This window comes from Odontesthes bonariensis, chromosome 9, assembly GCF_027942865.1.
Source record: "Odontesthes bonariensis isolate fOdoBon6 chromosome 9, fOdoBon6.hap1, whole genome shotgun sequence".
In the NCBI taxonomy this organism is placed as follows: Eukaryota; Metazoa; Chordata; class Actinopteri; order Atheriniformes; family Atherinopsidae; genus Odontesthes; species Odontesthes bonariensis.
The window spans coordinates 18718854-18733494 of record NC_134514.1 but is presented as its reverse complement, the minus strand read 5'-3'; the positions used below and the strand labels follow the sequence as shown (position 1 = coordinate 18733494).

The window sequence follows — 14641 nt, the reverse complement described above, 5'->3', positions numbered from 1 at the left end:
ATAAAATCTTCACAGTTGCTGTTCAACATGTGCATTTAAAACTGGGATGGTCTGAATAATTATGTGTGAATTCCACAGGAAAGTGTTGAAGATTTATTTATTTGTATATATAGCTTTCCCACCAAACCTGAGCCCCAGTGAGTCAACGGTGAAGTCCACAGACTGGGCAATAGTGTGCTGAAGTGGAACCTTAGAGGCACCAGTCTTTGATTTTTTTTTTATTATTATTATTTTTTTTAAACCTGAATATTAAAATGTTTTTTTGGGGGGAAAACTGGATCCTTCCTTTGATGGTGTAAAAACATTCATTAATTGTGAAAATAAACTTCTCTCCAAGTCTCGGTTATCTGGAGCATAAACACAGCTTTCTCCCAAGAATTTGCCTGTAGGTAGCGAAATCGATCTTTTATCCTTTCTTCAGCATCTGATCAATCAGGTCCCTTCAACTACAAACATTCCTAAAGCCGGATGCTGTTACCGCCATGCTCTCTGTGTGGGATGATGTTCTCGGGTTGTTGGGTTTGTGTCACTCATAACGTTTTGATTGATGGCCAGAACTTCAATTTTTAATTGAATGATTCAATGAATTATTCAATTTTTTTAGTCTCATCTAATCAGAAGTAGCCTACGTTCTTGCACATGTTTGGGAAGTCTCCCAGATGACTTTGGATAAACTCCAATATCCTTTCTATTATAATTATGTTATTTGTTTAGTTGTTTTAAGCAATGGCTTTTTCTTGGCCCTCTTTCATTAAGCCCCACTTTGTGGTTAATATGGCAGAAAATGGACAGACAGTTCACACTTCTAACCCAGAGAAATCATTACGAAACCGGATCAGTCGTAGGCTGGTGCTGCCCTCTGCTGATCATTAGGAAGCACTACAGGTTTCAAAGCCGTTCACGAAGATACAGCTGAGATTAAACGACAAGTGGTAGGATGGAAAACGTGGTTAGGTTTATTAACTTCAAGAAACTGATTCATCCAGTTTATCCGTTCTCATATCGTCTTGACAGAGTCCGTAATGGATATCAGCCAGTCCAGTCACTCGATAAATGTGGATTATGGGGATATTTGTTATAACTCTTACTCAGAGTCTCATACACCATGTTTTTTAACTGCTATTCCGTATTTGGAAAGCTCGAAAAGTTTGAGTGAGTTTTAGTTTTGAGTTGGTTACTCAGCAAAGCAAACGCGTCGTCTCACATTGATGACGTTGACAGGTTCTGTTTACAGAGGAACTGCCCCTTGCTTCGTTGAAGCTATTTTCTAGATAAAAAAAAACACACATCTCTGCTCGTCAAAAAGGTACGACAACGCTCTCAATCGTTTCTACACATTATTTAGACTGTAAATACGATGCATGCGTGATTCGGTTTGCTGTGATGGTTCCGTGGTGACCCTGTGACAGCTAAGTCTGCTGCCTCACATTTTAGCTAACTAGCTATCTACCCAGATGCAATGCGGTGTGCGCTACTAACTGAACCCCCGCTAGCTAGCTAGCCAAGTAAGCGGAACCTACTTCTGTTTTCCTTAATTACTTAATAGTTGTTGAGACAAGCTTAAATGCCTTGATGGCAATTGGTTGGAAAACTAGCCCCATGAAGCAGCACGACTTTTCGCTGAAAGTTGCTGAAATGATGGAATATCTTCAGAAGTGTTAACCTGCAAGTGAGGTGTGAGCAGTTTGCAGTCTGTTTATATACTCTTTTGTAACAGTAGTCAAGTGTAGGTGCCAAAAACTGTATAATTTAACTTGCTATGGTTTCAACTAACCATCAAACCACAGTCAGTATATTAATTTAGTAACAACTGCCATACGAATAGTGATGATGGTGGTTAGTGTAATTTCTGTTGTTATTGATTGCCTTGTAGGGACAGAACACATGAAATGTGATACAGTGTAAACCCAGTTTGATTTGTTTTATGGGATAATTGTCAGCTGCTTAAAAAGAGTCACTGACCCTTGTGTGCATATTTGAAACTGAGAAAATAGACGAGAGGCTTAATTGAATGGTTTAAGTATGAATCATTAATGATGAACTTTCAAAATCACAGCAAGGACAACAAATTGTAAACCAAAGAGTGAAAACAGTGCTGAATGAAAATATCTCGCACTTTACTGCTAATAACAATTTAAGGGGTAAATACATTAGAGCATACCCATAATTTGTAAATTGGTAAGTCCTATGAAATGTAAAATCTTTGTTGCAGAATTGCAGAGATGATTGCATCTTTCAGGATGATTAGACTGAATCATGTGGGAACTTAACAGCTTTTGCAGTATAAATATGGCCTAAAGGATGGTAGCAGCTGTTAAACACAGTCAGACCGAAGGCCCATTTTAAGAATGCCATCTAAGCAGAGTTTGAAAGCACTGTACTAAAAATGCAGGGTTTTCAGAGGCCCTGAGGTCCACTAACACAGTCATTTCTCAGCCTCTGCGGAAAATGTGAATATTGTTAAAAAACAAAGTGAGAAAACCTATTGTCTTTAAATGTAAACAAGTGAAACCCCTTTCACACAGACAAAACAAAAGCTGTCTAGTGTATTGTGTCACAATTTGATTGACAGTTGGGTTGTATGATAGTTGGAAATGTACCTTACAGTTAGTTTAGTGATGATCTGATAGCACGTTACATTGCTGTTATAGATTAGCTGTACAACTAAGAGGGAAGTGGTGTGGATGATAGCGTCACATGCAGCATGTGTAAGAATGATTTCAGTGTGCAAATATAATATGCATGTGCGCTTGCCCCTTTGTGGGTTGTTTCAAGTATTTCTCTTTGCCCCATATTTTGTCTGTCTGCCACTTGAGGCGGGAATCTTGGATGGAGTGAGTGTTGAGCCCCAGTGAGATGACTGACCAGGGCAACAAAAACCAGAACATCTCCTGCAACCCCTTCGCTGCCCTCTTCAGCTCACTGGCTGATGCCAAACAGTTTGCATCTGGCCAGAAACAGCAGTCTGCTCAACCACCATGTGAGTAGAATCTAAATGCAGTTAAATATGAAGTCTGTGTGCTTAATTGACCATATAATGGTTTTATGAAGGCAATTCTGGCACCACTGAGCAAACAATTGAAATGACAAAAATACAACCTATGTAGCAAATGGATGTGAAAATGAGTCCTCGTTCAAATGTTCATGCAATGTTATTGCACTAACTAGAATTTTTTCAAATTGTGTGCTTTGAGAGAATACTAAGTCAGTACATATCCACCTCCCTCCAGACCGTTGGCAGATATCACCTTCCAAAAGTTGTTTTGCATACTTTGCACATTGACTTTTGTGATGAGGCTGCAGGTGAGATAAAGTCCTGCACAGTGGAACAGTTTACTTCCACTTCTGTGTCAGCTGAACCTTCCTGCAGCTTTCACACAAATGCTGCTCTCTCATTTATTTGGCTCAGATGATGGGGATGAAAGCCTTGGCGCTGCAGATAATTATCATAGGTAAAACCACGGGGGAGGAAAGTTTGGACAGGGATGTCAATTATTTGATAACCCAGTCTGTCCGATTCCTCTGAACAGCTGATCATACGCCAAATCATTCCCCTTCTGCCGTGTGGGTGTGTCTGCGTGTTAATGTGACTGCAGCAGTTCAGACCTGTGTGACACTGAAAGTGATACATTTATACTGCAAGTGCAGGCCTCGTCAGATTGCTGTTACTAAATGCTACAGAAAAGCACAAGCGGGGTGATTGCTACATGACACTAACACGTTCAGTTACCACCAGATTATTGTAAAGCAGTGCAAGTTTAAACGGAGCATTAGCTGCTACTTCTAAGCTAAATTTCCTTTCTCAGAAACATGTTTTACAGGCATGAAAGTTTTCATATGTTTCTGCAACTATTAAAGCCACCAGTTCCCTTTATTTAGGATCTACACTAGTTGCTTCAAGGCTATTGTGTGTTATTACATTTTTAAAGGATCATCAGCTGCTAATGACCATTCTTAACTTGCCTTTCAAGTCCTAATTAGTCAATTAAAGTTCCAGTTAGTAACGTTTTGGGGAACCCTAGGATTCTAATACCTTAAAACTAGTAATCTATTTCTAAAGATTGTGATGGTCGCTATCTTTTTCCCTGCACCGTGTTATAGCACTATGTCGCTACATGCTTTGTAATGCTTTGAGTGTTCATTCACAGTGTGCTGCTAGATGTCACCACATCCCACACGCTTGTTGAGTAGTGTCGTTGACATTTGTGGCCTTGCATTGCATTTCAGATGGAGTCATTCTTTACTTCCAAAAAATGAACAAATCCAAAGTTTACGAAGGGGTTCCCAAACATTTGAACACATCAGAAGTTGTTTCTACTCTTGGTCATGTTGACATCTGAACGAAATGAACACTCAACCTCTTATTCTGTTTTCACAGTGGAGGACTCGGGGGAGAGCCAGTCAGAGTCAGAAAACTCTGTGTCGGACAGTGTTGACGACAATGATGACTCAGTTGCAGAGATCAGCCGCTCCTTCCGGTCCCGGCAGGAGCTGTGCGAGCAGCTCAATGTCAATCACATGATCCAGCGAATATTTCTGATCACCCTGGACAACAGTAAGTACAAGCCCACTGAAACCGGACTGCAATCTGTAACTCGGACAAACTCTGGGTAGAACTTGAGTTGCAATGATGTGGAGCACATCCATTTGCCTCCTGTGTTTTACATCACCCTGTTGTAGCTTTTCTAATAATGTGAGACTGTCATAGATTTTACTTTGATCTGCTCAAGTTCTGCCTCAAGTCAGTCTTAACTTAAGAGTGTATTTATAGGCCTTTTAAATTCTCCACGGGGTAGAGGAAGAATGGACTAAAGTTTAGCTCTCCCAGACACAGTTTTCAGTTTAAGTAACTAAACAGTAATGCTGATCCCACAGACTGTGTATAACTGAACAGACATGCCCTTTGTGGCATCACCCAGTGATTTGTGCGTGGCTGGTTTGAAGCCTTAACTTTGGCTTTTCTTTCGACACCTCGGGCTTTCTGGAGCCAGTAAGGTGACAAGAGGCTGGAGCCGAAGCTTTATCCCCATAAGCTGATTGGAAACTGATATTGGACTTATCTATTATATTTATTCCTTATGAAGGCTCATCAGCACACTAATAAGAGGAAGTAAATTTAGCTAACACGATTATAATGATAATGGGAAAATATATAGACCATTTAGTAGAGAAATGAACAGATTATTATTTTTTTAATGGTATTCTGCTGAAGTCGGGGATGTTTTGGAGCCAGCACCTCGTGGCAGTTGAAGACATTTCAGTAGTTGTCTATCATTTATACGGCCTGTGGCTGTTCCTGACATGCTGGAGAACTTTAAAATGGCTACCTTTTCACGTGATCTCAGAATGAAGCCACGATGTGGAAATCACAGCTGCCAAAGGAAGCTCTGTATGTTTGGGCGTCATTCTCACATATTGCAATATTTAGTTTCCTTGAAGATAAAGCTTTCATTTTAAACATGTGACGACTCTGTAGAGGCTCCGGTTACTGGGATTTTACCTTAAAGATGACTAATGTGAGGCCGGTCTGTGTGTGACAGGAAGTTGCAAAGTAGCGTTTGATAATTCATCAGTTACCAGCTAACCATATTTTCACTGAATTCGTGTTGTCACATGAAAAGGACGTTTGAAAGCCAGATTCTTGATGACTGATAATGAGTAGTTAGCAGTGTTTCTTCTGGGGTTATTATTGGATGCCGCTCGGTATCTTGAAAATGAAAACCGAAGTTTCCAGTCAGTAACAAATGACTCACCGTGCTTTAGAACAACAAAAAAGACCTCCACCTCTGTGAAGCCTCACTGTGAGCAGGCTGTGTCTCTCTTCACTCAGACTACTTAAGGATGAGTCATAATGATGAGAGAAATGTAGGCTAAAAGACCTCCAGTTTAAACCCAATGTGCGTACATTTTTAGGCTTTGAAGCTCACTGAGTTTATTTGTAAAAATACTCAAGCTGGCTTTATTTGATGCTTTTTTTTTTTTTCCAACCCTAGGTGACCCCAGTCTCAGAGGAGGTAATGGGATCCCTCCTCGCTGTGTTTACCTGGAGGAAATGGCAGCAGATCTGGATGGACAGGACTGGCTGGACATGGACAACATAGAGCAGGTTAAACATCAACAACATGTCTTCTCTTTGTCTCTTCTCAATAAGTCACTGAATGCATGGGCTAAATGAATGAAGACGTGTCAACTTTTAAATGCCAAGCTTATCAGTTCACCTCCAATGCCACAAAGCTTTATGTAAGAAGTAAATCCGAACAAAAGGAATGGTGTTACATGCGTAGATTACTTTTAAGGGCTTAACAAACAAAGTGTTCTGGACTGAAGTGATGTCTCCTTTTGTGCCCCAGGCTCTTTTTAACCGCCTGCTGCTTCTAGAGCCAGGAAACCAACTCATCTATATGACATCATGCAGCGCTGTGAACCTGTCCGCTGACCGGGATGCCGGAGAGAAATGCGCCATCCCGTATCTTTTTGCTTGTTACCAGAGAGCAAAGGAGGAGGTATGCGTTATTCTACATTATTGTTATTGTAGCTCTTAAATACTACTATTTTCAGAACCTTCCAGCTTTTTTCCAGACTTATATGGAGCATGTAAAATATAACCTGTGCTCGTCAATCATTTCCGGGACTTTCTTCTTGTCTGTGCACCAGGTGACGAAGGTGCCGGAGAAGTTACTTTCATTTGCGGTTCGCTGCAAGAACCTGACGGTTTCTAACACACGAACAGTTCTGCTCACACCAGAAATCTACATCAGCCAGAATATCTACGAACAGCTTCTGGACCTGCTGCTGGAAAGCTTCAGGGGAGCACGTAGGTCCTGCATTGGGCCTGTTAGGCCTGACTGTTTTTTTACTTGTGTTACCCGTTTTTCTCCTCCCCCATCGTCTTTTCCTGATTTCAGTGAAATATTCTCTCTCTAGTTTTCTCTGCTCACAAAGTAACTGTGTTTCAGAGCCTGAGGAGGTGGTTGAATTTGTGGAGGAGGTCATCGTCGGCCTGCTGTCCGACCAAGAGGTGCGTACCTTTGAGGAGGTGATAGTTCCCGTGCTCGATATCTTCCAGGGACGCATCAAAGACTTGGACCTGTGCCAGCCTCTCCTCTACTCCTACCTGGATGTTCTCCTCTATTTCAGCCACCACAAAGATATTGCCAAGGTCAGGAGACACACAGACACGTGTGAATCCAAGAAAACATTTAGTTTCTATCATCAAAAATGAATGAAAAATAATACTACTTTAATTCCATCTCGTGGTTGCTTTGTCAGAGCAGCATTTTGCAAACAGCTTCTTTTCTTTTTGGTTTTTCAAGGTATTGGTGGAACACATACAGCCCAAAGACCCAGCCCATGGTTTACAGTATCAGAAGACCCTCTTGGGGACTGTATTAAATATATCCTGCTTACTGAAAACCCCAGGTGTAGTAGAGGGACATGGCTATTTCCTGAACCCCTCCCGGTCCAGTGCCCAGGAGACAAAGGTCCAGGAGGCCAACATCCATCAGGTTCATGAATTTGTTTTAGTTTGCTGTTGCAAAGTTGTTTACATTTAAAAAAAAAAAAAAAAAAAAGGAACCTCATATAGATTGTCAAATTATAAGTCCACCTTGGCTGATGATCTTTACTCTCTTCACATTGCAGTTCATGGGTCAGTTTCAAGACAAGCTGCACCAAATCTTTAAAAACTTGCTGCAGCGATCGGGCGAGACCCGCCACCTGCTGCTCATGTGGTTGGGCAGCTGTATGCAGGCTAACGCTGGCCGAGCCAAGATCTGGGCCAATCAGATGCCGGAGATCTTCTTCCAGATGTACGCCTCAGATGCTTTCTTCCTAAACCTCGGTGCAGTGCTGCTGAAACTGTGCCAACCGTTCTGCAAGCCGCGTTCCCCCAAGCTGCTCACCTTCAACCCCTCTTACTGCGCACTCAAAGAGATGAGCGAGGAAGAGAGGCGCAACCGCAACATCCATGCAAGAGGTCAGTATGCATGAGAGAGACATTCAGAGTGCGAGCGGCCCATCTTAAAAAAATTAACCAGTATTTAACTGTTTAACAGGGCAGCTTAGGTATTTATTTTGGTTTTACACCTGTAGCCTAATTAATGTGTACAGTTGTTTTTAGCATTACCAAAATTTAACAAAACTATATACAGTATATTCAATTGTACTATATAATAACTTGTGTCTAACACTGTACCAGGTCTTGACAAGGAAACCTGCCTGATCCCTGTGCCCCCCCAGCAGCAGGTGGAATCTGCACAGTCCTACAGCCTGCTGACTGAAAACCTCATCTTCACACAGCTCACCATGCATCTTGGCTTCCACAGGTATATGCGGTCAAGCAAACGCCAATATCTTTGATAAAGCTGTTTAAGAGAGCATTGAGACCGGGCGTTTCCTTCACACTCTTTTCAACCTCAACATCGCAGTGCGCTGTGTGTTCCTCCCGGTTGTCAACATATGCGAGCATTAACATGTGTGCACGCATGTTTGTGCAGGCTTCACGAGCAGATGGTCAAGATGAACCAGTCTCTCCACCGGCTCCAGGTGACGTGGCAGGAGGCCCAGCGGTCAGGCAACCCAATGTCAGAGCAGCTCCTGGAGCAGTTTGAGCGTCTGATGATTGTTTATCTGTCAACCAAAGCTGCCACCACGCAGCCTGCCATGCTGCAATGCTGCCTTAACCTCCAAGCTTCCACTGCTGCTCTGCTTGTTCAGCTTAGTATGGGAAACCAGGGGCCTGAGCATGTAGCACTCAGTTTTCCCCTGCCCCCCCTGCAGAGTACTATGCTCTGCTATATACCAGGTAGGTCGGGTCTTCCTCTACACTACCAATACAATTATCTTATTTTATTTTATTACCAGTGGCATATATTTAATGATAATTATACTGCAGCAATGTAATTTCCCTTTGGGGATTAATAAAGTATTGAACTGAATCAAGTTGAATGTAACACAGCATGTTTCAGTCTCTGGGGGAATGAATAATTTCAAACACACCCATTTTACAAAGGGTTTAAAATGAATGCAGCTGTGCATGCACATTGGAAGGGGTTAGTTACTCGTGGTACGTTCATTCAGTAATTCAATAATCCTCAACACAATAGTCATGGCTTAAGGCTGCGTTTTGTTTGTCAGAGTTTTTTGCAGAAAACATGGGAGACTTTTTCATCTTCCTGCGTCGGTTTGCAGACGAGGTTCTGGAGACGTCTGCAGAAAGTCTGGAGCAGATTCTTAGCTTCATTACTGTCTTCATGGGTAATGTTGAGAGGTACATGACTGGGATTGTGGGGAGAATGGTGCACGCCATTTTTCAGGTTTTCTCTTGATGACTAGATCCTCCCTGTCTGATCTGCATAACAGGATGAAGAACCCTCATTTAAGAGCGAAGCTGGCAGAGGTATTGGAAGCAGTGATGCCTCATATGGAGCCGCTGGCTCCCGGTGCGGCTCAGCCAATCGTGTTTCAGAGAGAGAGAGTCTTCTGCACCTACAGACACGCACCTCAACTGGCCGAGGCCCTCATCACCGTGTTTGTTGACATTGAATTCACTGGTAAAACCACTACCAATTTATTTGTTTTATTTATTTCTCGCTCGTACCAAGAGTAGTTGAAAGCGTGCCTCAACTAATGTTTTTAGCATCACTGCTCAGTCTGAGTAGACTGAGATAAGTGACACTAAGATAAGTGTCAGAACTGCCTCTTGGAGAAGAACATCTCCAAGAACTAAGAAAAAAAGATACAGTTGCCTTCTATTTAGGTTGCTAATACACTGACAGATTATTTTGAGTCTTTTTGCAATCTGGTGAACATTGAAGAAGTTGTAATATGTGTTTTAACCCATCTCTATTATGTGCAACATGAAGCTTTGAGTTCACATAGTTGTCTTCTCTCTCTCTCTGTTTTTTTTTGTACGACAGGCGATCCTCATCAGTTTGAACAGAAATTCAACTACAGAAGACCCATGTATCCAATTCTCAAGTACATGTGGGGCATAGACGGCTATAGAGACAGCATTAAGGTAATAAGAGGGAAATGTCTTTGAATGCCGTTCTCTAAATAAACTGTGCGGTGTGTTCTGTCAATAAAAAATCTGACTTTAAGCGTGTTCTCATCTGAAAATCCATTCACTGTTGAAAGGCTGAATGATATTCCCAAATGTGTGTCCTGATCAAAAACAGGGAAAGAAGGGTGAAAGCGTACCCTCACTAGCTTGAGGTGTAGCTCTAAATTCCTTTTATTAGTTTTACACACGCTGTTATAGACTTTCAGTCGTTGCGGCTGTAAAACACGTAAAGGTGTAATGGCAGATTAAATAGGAAACGCAGGCATGGTTTCCTTCTAGATGGTTCAATATCTTGTGCTCAGCAGAACGAGGCTCATGTGTTTCATTTTGTTTGACGTGATTTGTTTCAGCACTTAGCAAGCTATGCATCTGAGAACCTGGAGGCCATGAACCCCCCGCTGTTCCTCAGGTTCCTCAACTTACTGATGAATGACGCCATATTCCTGTTGGATGAGGCCATTCAGGTCTGACACGTTTAAGTTTTAACTTTCAGTATATCAAAACATGTTCTCTAGTTCCAACAGACAAACGTTTCCAGCACTTTACTTGGGTTAATTGTCAGTTTATTTGTCAGTTTGTAAAGACTTTATGGTGATCCTCAATTATTTATATGGTCTTTTTTATTTATTTTTTTAAAATTTTGTTTATCTTTTAAAAGATTGTATGTTAGAGGAGGTTGTTACAAAAAAAAATAACGAATCCTTTTTCTTTTAGTACCTGAGTAAAATCAAGGTTCTGCAGCTGGAGCGGGATCGAGGGGAGTGGGAAGGCCTGGCCCCCGATGCCCGAAGAGAGAAGGAGTCCAGCCTGCAGATGTTTGGACAGCTGGGACGCTTCCACAACATCATGTCCAACGAGACCATCGGCACACTGGCCTTCCTCACCTCAGGTCCGGCAGAACAGGCTGTCACACGTGATCCTTCGAAAAAGATTTGAACCTTCCTTTTATTGGTCTTACTGGTATTTATTTATTTCAGTGTTTCAAACGGATAACAGATGAAAGAGCTTCGAAAACACGTGCGCTTCCCTTCGGCTTACTGTCAACACGCAGCAGTCGGCAGACTTACAGAACATAAACCAAGAGTAAATAACTAAACGGGAAAACAAGACAAATACACACACACACGCACCTGAATTTAACAGTATCAGGTGTGATGATGGAATAATATTAAACTCTACGACCTGCAGTGATACCACCTTGGCGAGCCAATGAAACTACTTGGTTTAGGACTACATAAGTTTTCCACATCCAGCATCTTACATTCACTAAAGAACACAGAAAAAAGAGGCTCCCGAGGCAGCTCCGGTGCAAAGGGACGAATGGTCAATGCTGTCGATTTATTACCAATGATGCAGAAAACAGGTTTCAGTGCCAGTTCTTTCTTGAGAGTCATTGAGATTTTTTAATTTTTAATTTTTTGTCTGTGACCACTTCTCTCAGAGATCAAGGGCATCTTTGTACATCCCTTCCTGGCTGAGAGAATCATCTCCATGCTCAACTACTTCCTGCAGCACCTGGTGGGTCCTAAGATGGGAGCTCTTAAAGTCAAGGACTTCAGTGAGTTTGACTTCAAGCCGCAGCAGCTCGTTTCCGACATCTGCACAATCTACCTAAACCTGGGGTATGTTGGAAACATCTTCTACTACAAACTGAATAGATGATGATTTTCAAACTTGTCCTTTATTCCAAATCTTAACGTTTTATTGAACGTGTATAACCCGAGGAAGAAATCCAACTTGAAATGATCTCCTCTTTGGCAGTGACGAGGAGAATTTCTGTGCTACAGTCCCAAAGGATGGACGATCGTATTCCCCGACCCTCTTCTCCCAGACACTTCGCGTGCTAAAGAAGATCAATAAGCCCGGTGACATGATCGTGGCTTTCGGTCTCCTTGCGGATAAAACTAAGGTATCAGATGGGCCACCGACAGAGCACGTCTTTAATTCTTAAAGATCTCTATTTATTGAATATATGGAGATATCACTTGTGAGCACCACAGTGATTATTCAGTTTGTTACCGTGGCACCTCTGTTTAGTCTCATGCAGACAGGCATCAGCAGGAAGAGGAGACGTACGCAGATGCTCCAGATGAGTTCTTGGACCCAATCATGTCCACGCTGATGCTGGATCCTGTCCTTCTCCCCTCCTCCAATGTAACAGTAGACCGCTCAACTATAGCAAGACATCTCCTCAGGTTAGTCACTTTATTGAAAGTTCAGAAAATCCTCTCAGAGCAGATCTGCATTCAGAGGACAACGTTGGAGCCCATTTCATTCTTACAGTTGTCATACATTTTCCTTCACTTCAACTAGTAATTCCTGTAATCTACGGTCTTGTTCTAACAAATAATTTACTGCTAATACCAAGAAGTCTGAAATTAAACTGAACATTTTATTGATTATGTCTTCCTTCGCAGTGACCAGACAGACCCTTTCAACCGCAGTCCTCTAACCATGGACCAGATCAGGCCAAACGAGGAACTCAAACAGCAGATCCTTCAGTGGTTGGATAAGCACAAGCAGGAGAGTCTGCAGCTGGGGCCCAGTGGCTAGTCCTGACCTCTCAATGTGACAAACAATGACTCTTCTCCCATCGTTGTTTTTCTTTCCCGGCACACATGCTCCTCTGCTTCGTGACGAATCCATGGTGTAGGTTCCTCTGTGGATCTGTTCTCCGGCTGACGTTGCATTAGCCTTTTCATGCAGCCTTCACGCTAAATGGATCATCTCTGTGACAACAGTTCAGGCAAACCATAGCCCACCTGCTGGTGACGACTTCAGAATCAGTACACAGTAGCAGCTATGCTCCCACGATGCCCTGTTGTAACACTAGCCTCTGCTTCTAACTACAGTCAGAATGTTGGCCAGAAGAATCGGTTAAGTAGGAGCTCCTGACTGACCAGCAGTCATGAACCTGGTTTTGTAATGCAAGGTAAGTATTTTCGGGAACTCGCAAGTCAGAACATGGATGGAGTTGTTTATGATTTAAACTTGATTTAACCTCTGTAAAGAATATATTATACACTGCCTTTCAAACTTCAACAATACCCCATATGTTTGCACTCTTGGTTAAATCTCAACCAGCACACTGATTGTAAATTAAATTAGAAATTAAAAGCAAAGTGTTGGTAAAACAGAACTCAATTATGTGACTTATTGGATTGAAAATAATCTATATATACTTAAAGGCATTTGAAACCCTATTTGCTGTTACAGTATTTTAACAGACATAGTAAAGCTGATCAGATCTTCATCTTGTCGGGATGGGAGAGCTCTCCAATGAAGGTTGTTGGAATCAAGGATTAAAACTTTGTTTCAAACCACACATGGACACAAAATAGAATCCGAAGTCTTATCTTGAAATATCAGAATGTACAGTTCAGCTGCACGACGTGCAGACATGTTGTTATGGTGAGTGTAAATGTGGGAGCTTTTCACAGCAGTTACAAATAAATACTAACTGACAGTGGTGTGACAGATCCAGGGGTTGTGTTATTGGTCACGATTTGTCACACATTTAAAAATGCCTCTGCGTTTTATAAGGAAGATGAGACCAGCACAATGACCTTCATGTGTAAAATCTGTGGAGTGCCCCTTTAAGACACTGGAAATGGGCGCCAACTGACAGCTCCTGAAACAAAAGGGCAAGAAGATACCATGACAAAGAATTATTTCAATGTTGCCTGTGGCTTAACGCAGATGTTGATTTGGACTCACTGTCATAGAAATGCAGATGAGCTGCAACTTCTCATCTGACTGGATGCAGTTTTTTCTGGTTACTTTCTATCGGCTTCTTCCATGCTCTTACCGTCGGGTCCCTACAACGGCCACATTTCTTGAGATTAAACCTTCAAAGGCAAAAATATGGGGTTCAGTTATCTTTGACCGGCAGTGTGCACGTCAGTTGATGCTCACCAGATGTTGACTAATGTGTCCTGATCAAGCGTTTTTATTAGAGTTTCTTATGTAAATGTAGTGTATTAACATGTGGGCAAACAATTGATCAATAGAATCGGTGCCTAAAACCAAGAGCCTTGCAATAAATGTCAGCAACTGAGGACTTGATCTGTTTCATAGGCTTCACATACCTGATTATTCATTTATTTCTCTGAGGAATATATGGAGCTTTGCAGTAGATTGTTGTAAAAGAAGAGCAGAAGAAGATTACGTGTTGTCGAGTAGTGTTTTGAATATAAGTGGTCAAATTCAAGTATGAGTAGGTAAAATGTGAGGGGACGATTTGTTGGCATGCTCGCATACTGTGTCTAATATCTACCACCCCGAGGATCACATGGTTTAAATTACAATGCAATATTTTTTTTTTTGTTGTTTTAATTGTGATTATAAATGGTTTATTTTAGATGTACAGTATGATTAAGAAATAAACTCCTCTAAGTTATATAAGATGTTCTGTTGCATCCCTTTTTTCAGAACAATACAAAATGTACTTTAAAACCAAAATAGAGGTTCGCAAAAGACAACTCTGTCACCCGTATTCATTCATAAAATACATTTTGGTCATTTTTCAACCTCTTGATGTTTGGCCAGCTCTGAGCAGCACGATGTGTAGTCAAGTTG

At 41.7% G+C, this 14641-nt stretch overlaps 1 protein-coding gene across 1 annotated transcript; it reads left to right on the top strand.

The window, feature by feature from the left end:
- The first annotated feature begins 913 nt into the window (after nt 1-913).
- Nucleotides 914-14469, top strand: ube4a (ubiquitination factor E4A (UFD2 homolog, yeast)). The gene is made up of 20 exons (XM_075473495.1): nt 914-1306; nt 2817-2980; nt 4379-4555; nt 5994-6106; nt 6351-6503; nt 6655-6814; nt 6957-7159; nt 7314-7505; nt 7642-7975; nt 8198-8324; nt 8496-8803; nt 9136-9268; nt 9361-9551; nt 9918-10018; nt 10414-10527; nt 10778-10952; nt 11505-11685; nt 11825-11972; nt 12101-12258; nt 12481-14469. Exons 2-20 carry the CDS (start codon nt 2857-2859, stop codon nt 12614-12616), a joined length of 3228 nt encoding a protein of 1075 aa, XP_075329610.1. The 5' UTR covers nt 914-1306; nt 2817-2856; the 3' UTR covers nt 12617-14469.
- Nucleotides 14470-14641: the final 172 nt, after the last annotated feature.

Excerpts from the sequence above, each read along its gene's own strand:
- ube4a (XM_075473495.1), top strand. The coding sequence starts at position 2,857 with ATGACTGACCAGGGCAACAAAAACCAGAACATCTCCTGCAACCCCTTC. Across the intron at positions 6,107-6,350 it reads ACATGGACAACATAGAGCAG|GCTCTTTTTAACCGCCTGCT; the intron begins GTTAAACATCAA and ends TTTGTGCCCCAG. Across the intron at positions 11,686-11,824 it reads ACAATCTACCTAAACCTGGG|TGACGAGGAGAATTTCTGTG; the intron begins GTATGTTGGAAA and ends CCTCTTTGGCAG.